The 14,086-nt window shown below is 36.6% G+C and overlaps 1 protein-coding gene across 1 annotated transcript in view; it reads left to right on the forward strand.

Moving 5' to 3' along the window:
- mybpc3 (myosin binding protein C3) overlaps window positions 1–14,086 on the forward strand; it is a 38,487-nt gene that overhangs the window by 3,714 nt on the left and 20,687 nt on the right. The window contains exons 2-16 of the mRNA XM_051900961.1: window positions 455–724; window positions 2,436–2,579; window positions 2,686–2,772; window positions 2,857–3,005; window positions 3,106–3,223; window positions 3,378–3,426; window positions 3,713–3,757; window positions 7,512–7,571; window positions 8,956–8,958; window positions 9,569–9,592; window positions 10,127–10,290; window positions 10,547–10,679; window positions 10,893–10,895; window positions 12,199–12,323; window positions 12,462–12,567. Of these exons, the coding sequence (XP_051756921.1) occupies window positions 455–724; window positions 2,436–2,579; window positions 2,686–2,772; window positions 2,857–3,005; window positions 3,106–3,223; window positions 3,378–3,426; window positions 3,713–3,757; window positions 7,512–7,571; window positions 8,956–8,958; window positions 9,569–9,592; window positions 10,127–10,290; window positions 10,547–10,679; window positions 10,893–10,895; window positions 12,199–12,323; window positions 12,462–12,567 (1,480 nt within the window). The remainder of the gene's footprint in view (window positions 1–454; window positions 725–2,435; window positions 2,580–2,685; window positions 2,773–2,856; window positions 3,006–3,105; window positions 3,224–3,377; window positions 3,427–3,712; window positions 3,758–7,511; window positions 7,572–8,955; window positions 8,959–9,568; window positions 9,593–10,126; window positions 10,291–10,546; window positions 10,680–10,892; window positions 10,896–12,198; window positions 12,324–12,461; window positions 12,568–14,086) is intronic.

Here is a 14,086-nt window from a genome sequence, read left to right on the forward strand (position 1 = left end):
AATGAGAAGTGTTAACGGGGACGCCCCGTGTGAATGCATTTGATGAGTAAGTATTTGTAATTTGTAACTAAATACTTTTTGATGTACGTCGTCAATGTACGGGAAACGCACTCCTGTTTAGTGACAACTTTGCAAAAAATTTTACAAAAATGATATATTGTAGGCTACATATAAATTAGATTTGTCTAAAACTTCTAGGCTACCGAGCTTTAATGATGACTAAATGGTACACATTTTCTTATATTTCTAAACGATAGAATATACTGGGTCTGAGACATCTAGAGACATATAGGCATTAGACCACAAAGTCTTGAGGACCATTTAAAATATGCAATATCAGAGAGGCTAGAGAGGAAAGAGGATCAGGGCAAGACATTTTCAGAGATAAGAGCTTGAGGTGGAAATTTTGGACATGAATCCTTTCCTTCTGACCTTCCCTCACTCACTCCTTTAGTCTCAGCTTTCACCAAGAAACCAAAGACTCAGACTGCTGAGATTGGGGCAACAGTCATATTTGAAGCTGAGACTGAGAAGCCTGATGTGAAAGTGAGATGGCAGCGAGACTCCAAGGACATCTCATCTAGTGACAAATATACCATCTCAGCAGAGGGCAATAAGCACTCTCTCACAATAAACAATGCAGTCCACGAGGATGCAGTGGGATATGCTGTTATTGCTGGGATGTCAAAAGTCAAATTTGAATTAAAGATAAAAGAATTAGAAGGTGGGTGATTTTTGGATTGTGACTCGTGTCTTTCCTGTATTTACCTCACTTTTACCCCACCTTTGGTTCATTTGTCACAGAGCACCATAACCAATTCTCCTTTCTGATTCACTTTTCTCTGGAGTTGTAACCAGTTGTTTTTCTGAGCATGCTATCACTATTTGTAAGGATTTCTCAGCCTGCTGTAGAATCTGGAAACTCACCAGACCTCTTATAGCTGTTCCCCACTTCAAACTCTTAACCTTTAGTGTCTGTTCATAGAGCTTAGTTATGATCCTGTTAGGACTGTGCATAGAAAAAAAGAGAAGATAAGTGTGGATTCAATTAAATACTGGAGGAATAGTTAGCCTAATAAAATCAGGGGCAAGAAGGTCAAACTAACATTTAGTTGTCAAACTAGGTTATTTATTTTAGTGCATTTTTCCTGATAAATTGATTCTCAGTAAAAAGAAAAATTCAACACAATTATCCTTGTACAAACAGAACTGTCAATGAAAGAGGTTCAGTATAACAAGTATTAGTGCTACTTTTATAGCCAAAGCATGCTTGAGTATAAATGGCCAGTGTTTCATGTGCTTCATCTGGACATATTGCAACTAAAGCCCTATTCGGACAGGATTAGTTTTACATGGAGAGGTGCCTTCTGTAAAAAGGTCCGGAAAAATAACCTAATATAAAAAATGGGATGCTAATCCCGTGCGAATAGACCAGCTGTAAATATGTACATAAATATTGCGTCATTTTCTGTTTAAAAGTAGTTTTCCGCTGTTTTTCAAGTACGGAGGCACTCAAAGAAGCATTCAGTTGCCTTCTAGGTGGTGGGACAAGTCTGTGGCAAACCTCAAGTGTTTTCCACATACCATTCAGATCAAAAAGACGATCGAAAGCACTTGTTAGAGGCACAAAACATCTTTTAGCTTTTTAGGTAAGTGCCTATTACCACCAGAATCCAATCAGAATGTAATTAATTATAATAGAATTATATTTATTTAATTATAATAATATAATAATGATATATCAGGGAGCAACATTATACGCACATGACGACAGGGAGGTGACGACAGTGCGTAAATCGAGTTACCACTCCCACTTCTGGTAGTTTTACTGAAATTTCTTATCCTGCGTAAACTGGCCATTAATATTACAGATGTCCTGTGGTAAAATAACATTATTCCACCTACCCTTGTAAAACTAATCCTGTCTGAATAAGTCTCTATACCAGCGTTACATAGATCACTGGTTATACATCAGGTGTTTAGAGCCATCTATCCAGCCACAGAGGAAGATAAAAGCAAGTGCTAATTTGTGTGGCCATTAGAAGAGAGTGATATCAAAGTTAAAAAGGACCCATGAGAACAAAACATTGCATGCAAAACATGTTCAATAATAGACAGAGAGTGTGTTTTGAGGGTGGTAATATATCTAAAATGTTTTTAATATCTGAATTTTTTGGCTAAAGTTTAAAAAGCTATACTCAAGAGCCCTGTGAGGTAAAGAATTAGCATCTTGCTTTGACCCAGACCTTTTTGTGATATATAGATGCAGGAAGTAAAGCTTAAGGCCTTAGTAGTGGAAGTAAAGCTTTAGGGACTGCATTTTTAATATGATGTAAATTTATCAATAAAATGGAAACCTCTCTCACCCAGATGGGCAATTCCCACTTTTTATCATCTGTCAGAAAGCCATTTTAAGAATTTTTGCACTTTTGCAGTGAAGGAACTGCAAAAAGCCGTATCCCCAGATCCTGCAGCTGTGGATCCTAAGCCTGAAGAACCTAAAGAAGCTCCACCAGCACCTTCTGAAAGCAAAGCACCAGACACCAGTGGACCCGCGTTAGATGGTGTAGCACCTGAAGGTGAAAAACACACGGACATATTTAATTATGCTTTTTATTTAATTACACATTTAAAATGACTGAAATTGACTAAATAACAAACCTACCTTTTCTGTTCGTTTTTAAGCTCTGCCTGAGAGTCATCATCCTGACACAAGGCAGGATCTTACTGGTCTCTTCACAGAGAAGCCTCACAGTGGGGAGGTGAATGCAGGTAAGTGACAGTGCCTCGCGTCAATAAGAAACTGATAATGCATATGAAGTGAAAACGTTCTTCCAATCTGTTCCTCCTATGTAGGTGAGAACATTAGCTTTGTTGCTCGGGTGTGTGGTGAATCTCTGCTGAAGAAGCCCACAGTAAAATGGTTCAAAGGAAAGTGGATGGATCTGGCCAGCAAGTCAGGAAAGCACCTGCAACTCAAAGAGCACTATGACCGCAACAATAAGGTCTGACAATAAACAAATAGTTACATAATACACAATACATTTAGAATATTTTGAAAGTGAAAAATCAGTAAAATTAACCCTTTTTTTTTTTCCTATTCAGGTGTACACATTTGAGATGCATGTCATTGCAGCTAAACTCAACTTTTCTGGAGCCTATCGTTGTGAGGTGTCATCTAGAGACAAGTTTGACAGCTGTAATTTTGACCTAGTAGTACATGGTAAGACCCAAACTTTTATTTTGAGTCTGACAAAACAGTTTGAATAAGATGAACCATATGCGTGCTTGATAAATAACAAGGAATGAATAATAATTATAACTGTGCCAAATTAATTGCTAATGTGTGGTTTTTCACTCTGTGTATTATACTCCAGAGGCTCGTACAACAGATGGGTTTGATATTCGCTCTGCATTTAGACGCACGTGAGTATTTATTTTTCTACATTTAATAAAGTATAACTTAAAGTATTGATTTCAACTATTCTTTCATAAAATTAAAAAGGTGTATCATGCCATTTTAGCAACTTAAAATGCTAACTTTTTTTTTTTGCTTGTCTGATTTGAGGTTTGATGATTTTGTGTGCATAGATCCTAGTGCTTATTGTTGTGGTTTGTTTTGCATTAAAAGATAGCATTTGAGTCCATATTTGGGATTTAAAATTTTGCATGTATACTGCATTAACCATTTTTGAAACTGCTGATTACCCAGGAGCACCAGTGCAGGTGGTAAGAAGAAGATGGGAGAACCTGGAAGGTAGCTAAGTATAGGGGTTTGCTGCAGCAGCAGGGGATATATTCACAGCACTCTCATTGTCTTTACTCAACCAAACCCTCTGATTTGTCATCAAAAAGAGATCATTGAGTCCTTGAGTGTCCATCCGTGTCCCTCTGTCAGTCATCTGTTATAGCTTGCCCTTTTCTTTCTGTCCTTTTCAATCTTCTCCCTTTGTCTGCCAACATCTAAGGGGAGTGAGTGATATTAGTCATTGCTGATGCTTTATGACTCACTCTCCAAGGATCTTTTGCAAACTCTCATTCTGACTCTCATTTCCTGTCTGTTCTCTTCTGACCATTTTCTCTGTTTTTGTGAGAAGGGCAATTTCCCCAACACTCATTACTGGCGTATCAAAGGCAGAGGGGTTTAAAGTGAATATGATTTCCCTGTCCACTGATCTTCTCAAGTGCAGACACTGATTAAGAGTGAGCAAATTAGAGGATTCCACTAATAACATTGCCACCAGTTTAATCAGAAACCGCACTATGTCCGTGACTGTTTTGTAATACTTTAATTCTGGTTATTTGAAACATAATAACAGAAATCTCATCATGCACATCAACTTCTTAACTGTGGCTGATAACTTGACAAAATCAGTGGAACCAGCTGTGCAAACTTTGAGTGACGTGTCTCTTTTGTTGCTCCTCTTCATTCCATGGTGATGTATGTCGTCAAACCATAAGAGAAGTTCTTTAAAGACAGTGCATCATGGGTCATACATATATGTCTTTTAAATATTTGCTTTACAGATAAGAATGAAGACTCTACTGTCGAGATTATCACTTTTTGCCTTACAATAACTAAACAGCCTCCTGGGTCTTTGATATGTGATCGCAGGAATCTGCTATGGATTTCTTCTGTGCATCAGCATTTCTGTGTTCTTACCCTCATCTTTGACATCCTCCAACAAAACGCCTTTAAAATGCCCCTATTATGCTTTTTTGAATATTACCTTTTCATGTAGTGTGCTATATAGCTGTTTGTGAATGTAAAAGGTCTGCAAAGTTTGAAAGATCAGACTTTACAGTAAATGGAATAAATTCAGTGTAGTAAAATGGACCTTCCCGAAAACTCTCCTCCGGATTCACAAACACATCATAAACATAAGACTTAGGGCCTGTCCAAATATCCACACTTGCGATCTTTGCACTTGACCACTTGTCGACTTACATGACATACTGGTATTTCCTGTATTTGGCCCAAGTGTTCAAGTTTGTGTGAAGACTGCAAGTGTGTGTAGAACTTTTGATTACCCAATGGGACACACATATAGTGTTGTAAAAATGCAAGTGTTTAAAGAGCTTTATTTTGATCTTCAGTAATTTGCATTTTAAAATAAACTTCTATATGTCTGTTCAGTAGTCTGGTGCGTTAAGGGCACTGAGCTTTGGCATTTTTAAGACCTAGGACAGTCTTGCACACAATCCGCACATACTTCCTGTTGCGTGCACGTGCTTTCTAGTTGCCAAGACTACGAGTGTGGGTTTTTGGACAGGCCCTTGATAGTTAAACGTATGTATGATTCCAGTCATTTGTAAATAGGACGCGCATGCACACTCAGTCGCAATTAGCATAATCCCTGCCTATGAATTACAACTAAGCAAATTACGTGTCCAGTGGCACGACGCGTCTTGGGCGGTTTGGGCGTCGAGGAGAGTTCAGCCCCGACAAAATGTTGCAAAACTTTTTTTAAACGGAAATGGTGGTGCATTGAACACACTGTTCTGATGACACAACAGTTGCAACTATGGCAGCTGAGAAGGCCATTCTTTGTGTTCTTTTTGAAGAATTTATATGCTATATTTTTACTATAAAACTCTTACGACAAACATGTCTTCTAATATCTTCAATTGTTGCGTATACCGAGCTGCAGCGGACACATTTGTAAACGACTTTACTTGGACCCATTGTGCGAGCTGTCTCTTTAATACCGCGTGGTTTATATACATGTTGCTGCTGATTGTGCTGACTTTTTTGACACACCCCCCAAACAAGAGAAAATGTATGTCAAACCCCGTTGCACACCGTTTCCAGGTCGTTACTTGTCGTTTAACCCGAATCTATGGCAAAACATTGTGCACCGGTTCGAGCTTGAACGTGCCCCAGGTCAACTTTATGGTAATGAGCTATGACGCAGTTCGGCGGCAACCAATTGTTGTTGGCAGGGCAGCTAGAGCGAATTTTGATGCTCTCGAAGGTGGCGGTCTAAACGCATAGGCTATTTGGAATATCCACGGCAGTAACATGTAACTACTATCGAATTTTGAAGAATATTACTTAATATATAAGTAAATGTAACCAGCAATATTAAAGGGTTAGTTCACCCAAAAATGAAAATTCTGTCATTAATTAAAATAAGTTCCACATCCGTAGTAGTTCTTTTTTCAAAGTTCAGGAACTTTTGGGGGTGGGACTTGGGCGCTGAACATGCTGATTGAGTTCACGCAGCATTTTGATTGGTTGATTCCATGCAGCATTTTATTTCAACCACAATTTTTAAAAGTCTGTTGCGGTGCTTGCAGTAAGAGTTGTTTGCTATTTGAATCAACAGTGGAGTATAAAAAATATGACCGATGGACCAATGATGAGGGTCAGGCTTTATTAAGCTTATATGCGGAGGACAAAATCCAGCGGGAACTGGAAAGTCGCGCACAGTTCTACATCACCAGACTAATTTGCCTAATCTTCACTGTATTTTAGACCACGATGAAAACGCAGACAGCTACAGCTCTGAGGGGGAAAAAGTTCCTGGGACAAATTGTGCAGGGAAATTTTGGTGGAAACATGGCTCTACAAAACAAAATTAGAAACCTTTAAAATAGCATAATATGGGCACTTTAAAAACAGAGTAGTGGAGCTCCGTTCCAGTTTCTATTGCCTCAGAAAATTATTTGCATGTGTTATATGTGCATCTGCCTCATATGTGCTCTGTATTTGTCAGTATACACCACTGTTCACCACTGTTTGGGGGTCAGTAAGATTTTTTGTTTGAAAGAAATTAACTTTTATTCAGCAAGGATGCATTAAATTGATCAAAAGAGACGACACTTTTGATCAAAAACATAAAAAAATCTATTTCAAATAAATGCTGTTCTTTTGAACGTTCTTTGCATCAACGAATACGGGAAAAAATGATCGAGCTTCAAAAATATTAAGCAACACAAGTGTTTTTAACACTAATAATGAAGAAATGTTTCTTGAGCACCAAATCAGCATATTAGAATGATTTCTGAAGGATCATGTAACACTGGAATAATGGCTGCTGTAAAAAATTTTTTTGCCATCATAGGAATAATTTACATTTTAAAATATGTTAAAATAAAAAACAGTTAATTAAATTGTAATAATATTTCACAATATTACTGTTTTTACTGTAGTTTTTCAAATAAATTCAGCATTGGTGAACAGAAGTGACTTCTTTCAAAAACTTAAAAAAAAAATAAAAAAAAAATAAAACCCAAACTTTTGAACACTAGTGTATATCCATTCCATACATGTTTTATGCATAATAATACAGCCTGAACATGACATATGCATCAACATACTTGATATTCTGTTGTTTTACATAATCATTAATTACATTTCAGTTTTTAAAATGACTGCATTTTAATGTTGGAGAAGCTGTTAAAAGATTTCTCCAATTTTGAAAATGTAATGAGGTTAGAATGCAACAGTTCTGTAATGTTAAGTAATGCTCATGTTTTGTGGCTCTTGATTCCTTCCTCCCCTACAGTAGCACAGATGGAGGTGATGACTCGGGTGAACTGGACTTCAGTGCTTTACTAAAAAAGAGGTAAGTCTTGAGACATCTAAAACATGATCAGATTCATTAATTGTCTATCCATGCCAAAAACTTGAATTCACAATGAATGCAGTGGGAGTCCAAAAGTCTGAGACCACTTGTGAAAATGCAATATTTTGCAATACAGTAATATAATGCATTTTTGAACAAATGACTATTATTAACAATTTATGATGCCCTGAAAAATTTAACTGAATTTCAGAATGTCTTAGTATTTCATTTCCCCCCTTACCCCCATCAGTACTCGAGCTGAAATGATTTGAGAAATATCCAAAAAGCGTTCTTCAATGGAAGCGAGAATATCAAGAATAAACACTAATACAAAGGAGTTCACATGCTCAGTGTCACAAATATGCTTAAGTGAATAGTGCCCTACAATCTAGATGAATCTAACAAAATCTAGAACATTTCTTATTCATTTACATCATTTTTTTCTTTTGTTTTAATTTTTTAAACATTGTAAAACTTTCCATTGTTAGGGATTTTGTCATGTTTGATCTGTTTGAGTTTGACATTAGCTATGTTTCCATTCACCTATTTTTATGCACATTTTGGGATATCGCATAAAAAACAAATGGAAATGCCAAGATGCACATAAATTTAAAAAAATGAGCATAAAAAACATACTTGTGCTCTGAGGCTCAAGTAATTTATTATATATGGAAATTATTATATACAGTGGCTTCTACTGCAGCAACTTCCATTTTTCTTAGTGATATTTAGCGCCAGTTTATCAGGAAGTGACGATTTTGTTCTCTTCGACTCACTGGATGGAAACAGTGCTTTATTCACAAATGTTTTATCCGATATTCCAAATTTGTGCACAAGTTAAATTTGCAACTTTGGATGGAAACATAGCTATTGAGTTGGTTTTGCACTGTTTTCTGTTCCTGTTTCCTTTGTTCCTTGTTCCCGCTTCTGGTTAGTTTCCATGGTTACTCATTAGTTCATTGATTTAGTCACACCTGTCCTGTTTTACCCCTGATTAGTTTGTGTATATCTAGACCTCAGTTTGTCCATTTTCATTGTGGATGTGGTTGTTCTGTTCCAGTTCATGGATATTTTAGTTATTTTGATTTATTTATTAAAAACTTCTGTCATAGATCCTGCTCCTTTTTCATCATTCCTGCTGCTACCAAAGTTACTAAGATTTTCAAATTGTTGTCTGACGTTTGAACTCCACTCTATGTTTATTTAATAGAGCTATATAAGGTGTGAATGATTTAAATAAAATACAGGTACCTTACCGTATGAATTCTGTTGATGTTCATTTTGTTGATGAATTGTTCCAATTTACCTGCACAATTTTGAGGCTCATCTATGTATAATTGTTTTTTGTTTTTCTCCTCTGTGGCTGTGCCACTCCCATATTCAGAGAGTAAGTGAGTCACACTGAACTGACTGCTTGTGCATGAAGGAATGTCGAGTGTTGTAATGCTAAGTGTGCGTGTGATGCCTTGATTATTCTCTCTCCTAATCAGCCACTGATTTCCAACTTTAGTCCTTCTATGTATTTCCACTCCGCAGACTGCACAACCACTTTGGAACTAGATAGTCATGTTTGACTTATTTTTAGCAAACTCCATCATACTCATATACTCCTAATTAATCACATTAATAAACCTAGAACTCACACAATTCCTACACAATTCTACATCCCACGGCATTCATCCCACATTCACTGACTCTGCCACGACAGCATAGCAAATTGGTTATGTCAGTAAACACTGTACGTTTATGCAAAGAATTTCTAATTCTTTATTTGGTTTAATAAATGCAAGAGACACATGAAGGTAAGATATTAAAAGGAAAAACTTTCTGTAGGCCATAATGTAGATTCTGCATGCTTTTTTGTTTAAATGTAAAGTTGTCTTGATGGTCTAGCAGTTTGTTGCTATATGATCTGAAAGGTTGATAATGTGCAATTAATCAGCTGTGGTTTGTCTTACCATGCTTGACGCTTGGGTTCTGCCTCTACATAAGTACAGCAGTTTCTTAAAAACTAGCCAACGGTAAGATTTTTTTAGAAATACAGAATAAAAATCTATTAATAACATGCATTAATATTGATCTCATTTATTAATATATATTTGCTGTTGTAAATTGCATTTCTATACATTAATAAAGAATTTGAATGAATAATGTACTGAATATGCTTCATGCTTATATTGCCATTATTTTTGAGCCTTAAACGGATAGTTCACCCCAAAATTCTGTCATTATTTACTCACCCTTATGTCAATCCAAACCGGTATCACTTTTTTCTTCTGCAAAACAACACATTTTGAAGAATGTTTCAACTGTTTTTATCAATAGAATGAAAGTCATTGGGGTCCATTGCAGTTTTGGACCCCACAGACTTTCATTGTATGGACAAAAAAAAAAAAAAAAGGGTGAGTAAATAATCACAGAATTCTCATTTTTTGGTGAACTATCGCATGAATAATCTTTTAAAAGAAAAATATTAAAACATTGTGAAGACACAAGATGTTCAAACTTGATTTGCCTGTCCTGATCAACATCCATCTTCTGTTGTGGGTTTGCAGAGCTGTTCATGTGAGCACAGAGCCTGACGTAGACGTATGGGAAATCCTCCAGAAGGCTCCACCATCAGAGTATGAAAAGATCGCCTTCCAGTATGGAATCACGGACTTGCGGGGGATGCTTAAGAGACTCAAGAAAATGAAAAAAGAGGAGAAGAAAAGTGCAGGTTTGTAGCCCTTTTTTAAACCTTACAGACCACAAAAGTGACTGTGCTTGCCTACATTTAGCAGTTTTGTAGCTTGAAATGGACCTGTTCAATAGAAAACACCAAAGGTTTATTTGTTATATGCTCATTTGAGCATGTAAAAGCCCAAAAAGACAGCAAAAAAAAAAAAAAAAAAATGTAACATCAAAGAAGTATTTTTGTTTTGATTTGTTTCTAATAGTTGTGACTTAGCTTTTCATCCTTATTTTATTCACAGCTTTTCTTAGGAAGCTGGACCCAGCCTACCAAGTTGAAAAGGGACACAAGATCAAACTGCAAATTGAAGTGGCCAATCCAGATGCAGAAGTTAAATGGTTAAAAAATGGACAAGAGATACACCCAACTGGAAGGTATCTATTTATGTAGTTTACTGTAATTAAAAGGGGGAAAAAAACATTCAAAATATGTGAAACATTCTGAGTTATAATTATTATGCATTGTTTTAAAGTAGTAAAGTGCATGAAAAAGGCTTGATATAACTGTCTATTTCTTTTGACTTTTGACAACTCTGTGTGCTTGTGGATGGATGGATTGCTCTTCCTGCTCTCCGCTGTCAACCCTAGCAAGTGAGTGGCACTCAACAGTGACAGTATGCAGCCTACCTACACTTGATAAGCAACCTCAGGGCTCGTCTGTGGGGTTAGATGTCTCAAACAGCCTGTTGACTATGAATATGCAGGGACATTTTCCAAGAATACACAGCAGCACTGTAGACTCAGATGTCAGCTGTGCCAACGGATGGAGGCTGTCAGATGTTTAAGGACAGACTAAAATAACAATAGAAAAAAACAACAACAATTCTCAATGGCTCATAATAGCTTTCAGTGACCTTAGTTAAAAGTGAAACCTTGTGTAAAAATACATCTTGTGAATTTAAGAATTTTAAAAGCAAGCCGTGTCATATGTTTAACAATTGTCTATTATTTGTTTGGCAAAAGATTTCTGACATGATAATGTAAAAATTTATAAACTGTTAAAAAAAAACTTATAAAAGTGATTTGTTAATTTTCTGATGTTAAAGGGTTAGTTCACCCAAAAATGAAAATAATGCGATTTATTACTCACCCTCATGCCGTTCCACACCTGTAAGACTTTCGTTGATCTTCGGAACACAAAGATATTTTTGTCGAAATCCGATGGCTCTGTGAGGCCTCCATAGCCAGCAATGACATTTCCTCTCTCAAAATCCATTAATGTACTAAAAACATATTTAAATCAGTTCATGTGAGTACAGTGGTTCAATATTAATATTATAAAGCGACGAGAATATTTTTGGTGCACCAAAAAAACTAAATAGCGACTTATATAGTGATGGCCGATTTCAAAACACTGCTTCAGGAAGTTTCGGAGTGTTATGAATCAGCGTGTCGAATCATGATTCGGATCGCGCGTCAAACCGCCAAACTGCTGAAATCATGTGACTTTGAATCAAGCTTCCTGAAGCAGTGTTTTGAAATCGGCCATCAATAGGCCTATATAAGTCGTTATTTTTTTTTTTTTTTGGTGCACCAAAAATATTCTCGTCGCTTTATAATATTAATATTGAACCACTGTACTCACATGAACTGATTTAAATATGTTTTTAGTACATTAATGGATCTTGAGAGAGGAAATGTCATTGCTGACTATGCAGGCCTCACTGAGCCATCGGATTTCAGCAAAAATATCTTAATTTGCCTTCCGAAGATTAACGAAGGTCTTACAGGTGTGGAACGGTATGAGGGTGACTAATAAATGACATTATTTTCATTTTTGGGTGAACTAACCCTTTAATATATGGTTGAAAAAGCTTCTCCAACAGTGATGCTTTGTCCCCACCTAGAGAACAAAACTGGAACTGCTACTGAATAATTTCTTGTTTTCCCACAGGTACATCTTTGAGAGTGTAGGCAACAAACGTTTCCTCACCATCAACAACTGTACTCTGGCAGATGATGCTGCTTATACGTGTGTAGTTGGAGATGAGAAGACTTTCACTGAGCTCTTTGTTAAAGGTAATCAACTTCCACAGACAAAGATCTCTGAGAATGACATTTATAGACAAGTAAATATTTTATATATATGTAATTAAAATTATATAAAAATATATCATTACATTTTATTATTTTTTTTATCTCTCTCTTTGCATTTAGAGCCTCCTGTTCTGATCGTACGTAACCTAGAGGATCAGATGGTTATGAAAGGAGAAAGAGTGGAGTTTGAGTGTGAAGTGTCTGAAGAGGGGGCTCAGGTGAAATGGTAGGTCTGTCAACATGCGCACACTTCCTTTTCCCTTTCGTTATTAATAACACATTTCCAGGAGAGACTAAAAAAGGCCTTTCAGGTCAGATGTGCATCTGTAAAAAACATGAATGAACAAACAAAAAGTTGATATCAAACGACATCAGAGAAGAGTTCAGAAAAGGTGAACATTTTACAAGCTGTCCTTGAGTCCTGGCATTCCTCACATGTCCAGTAGATGGCATATGTGTCTCTTTCAGCATGGCTGGCTGGTTGGGTGAGTCACACTGACTGACAGATGGTGGTGCATGAGTGAGAGCTGGTTCCGCTATAGCTGTAGCCAAGGCTCTATATCACCCTGGGTTGTAAATGATCAGTGCCTGGAAAAGGTCATAGCAGCCTTTTAGCACCTCACAAGTGTCCTAGAATGGAATGAGAAAGTCACTGGTGGTTAATGGCACCTTTCTCGAATAGTGGATGACTTTCTAGAACCAACATGATTAGGGAAAGGAAGAAGTAGATACTGAAACTCCACAATGTATGACTATATTACAAGTAAAATGGGGTAGTAACATGTTTTTGTGTCTTTAGTCTAAACTGATTGGAATTAACATGTACAGTATAGCTTATGGGTGCATGAGAAAAGATTAGCAGCTATGAACTTGTTATAAATTGTTAGTCCTTTACTATGTCAGCCATTTGATTTATCTCATTTGCTCTCGCTACTACCCTGCAGTTATGCTCGTAAATCAAGATTTACTTTTCAGAGGTTATTACTGAGTAAGTATACACCATGGCAATAACTCCTTTAGCCATTACTACACCTTCCAAAAATGTTCAGGTGCAAACTTTCTTGGAATTTCCCTTACTATTGTAATTAAACATTTTTTCTGTCATTAATTTCTTTCTAACTGGCTCATTTTCAAGATGTCCGTAGTGGTTTAAAATGCCAACATGCCAGTTTCACAAAAGTCATTTCAGGGACTTAGTGTAATGCGGTGGCTGTATACAAGGAGAAACACTTTATTATAAAAGAAAACAAACATGTCGGAGATCATGGAGAAACACAACCACTTTTCCATAAATGATACAGAACAAGGAGAACTCAGGGCCTACAGTATATACTGGACAAACAGGGTAACAGAACAGGTGTGTGGAGAGCTAATTAACAACCACAGAAACAAACTAGTGGCAGGAAAATGAGAACAAAGGAAACAGGAACTAGAAATAAACCAAAACAGAGCATACATGTTACAATTAGTTACATCTGTAGTTTTTCCAAGGATTTTTAACTTAAAGGGTTAGTTTACCCAAAAATGAAGCACAAAGTAGTAAAGACATTGTTAAAATAGTCCACGTAACTACAGTGATTCAACCTTAATGTTATGAAGTGTCGAAAATACTTTTTGTGCGCTGAAACAAAACAAAATAATGACTTTATTCAACAATTTCTTCTCTTCCCTGTCATTCTCCTACACTGTTTACGTCATAGACACAGTGCAGAGCTTCAGGGTTTATGTCAGAATGCCAACTCAGT

Source organism: Ctenopharyngodon idella, chromosome 7 (assembly GCF_019924925.1).
Source record: "Ctenopharyngodon idella isolate HZGC_01 chromosome 7, HZGC01, whole genome shotgun sequence".
In the NCBI taxonomy this organism is placed as follows: Eukaryota; Metazoa; Chordata; class Actinopteri; order Cypriniformes; family Xenocyprididae; genus Ctenopharyngodon; species Ctenopharyngodon idella.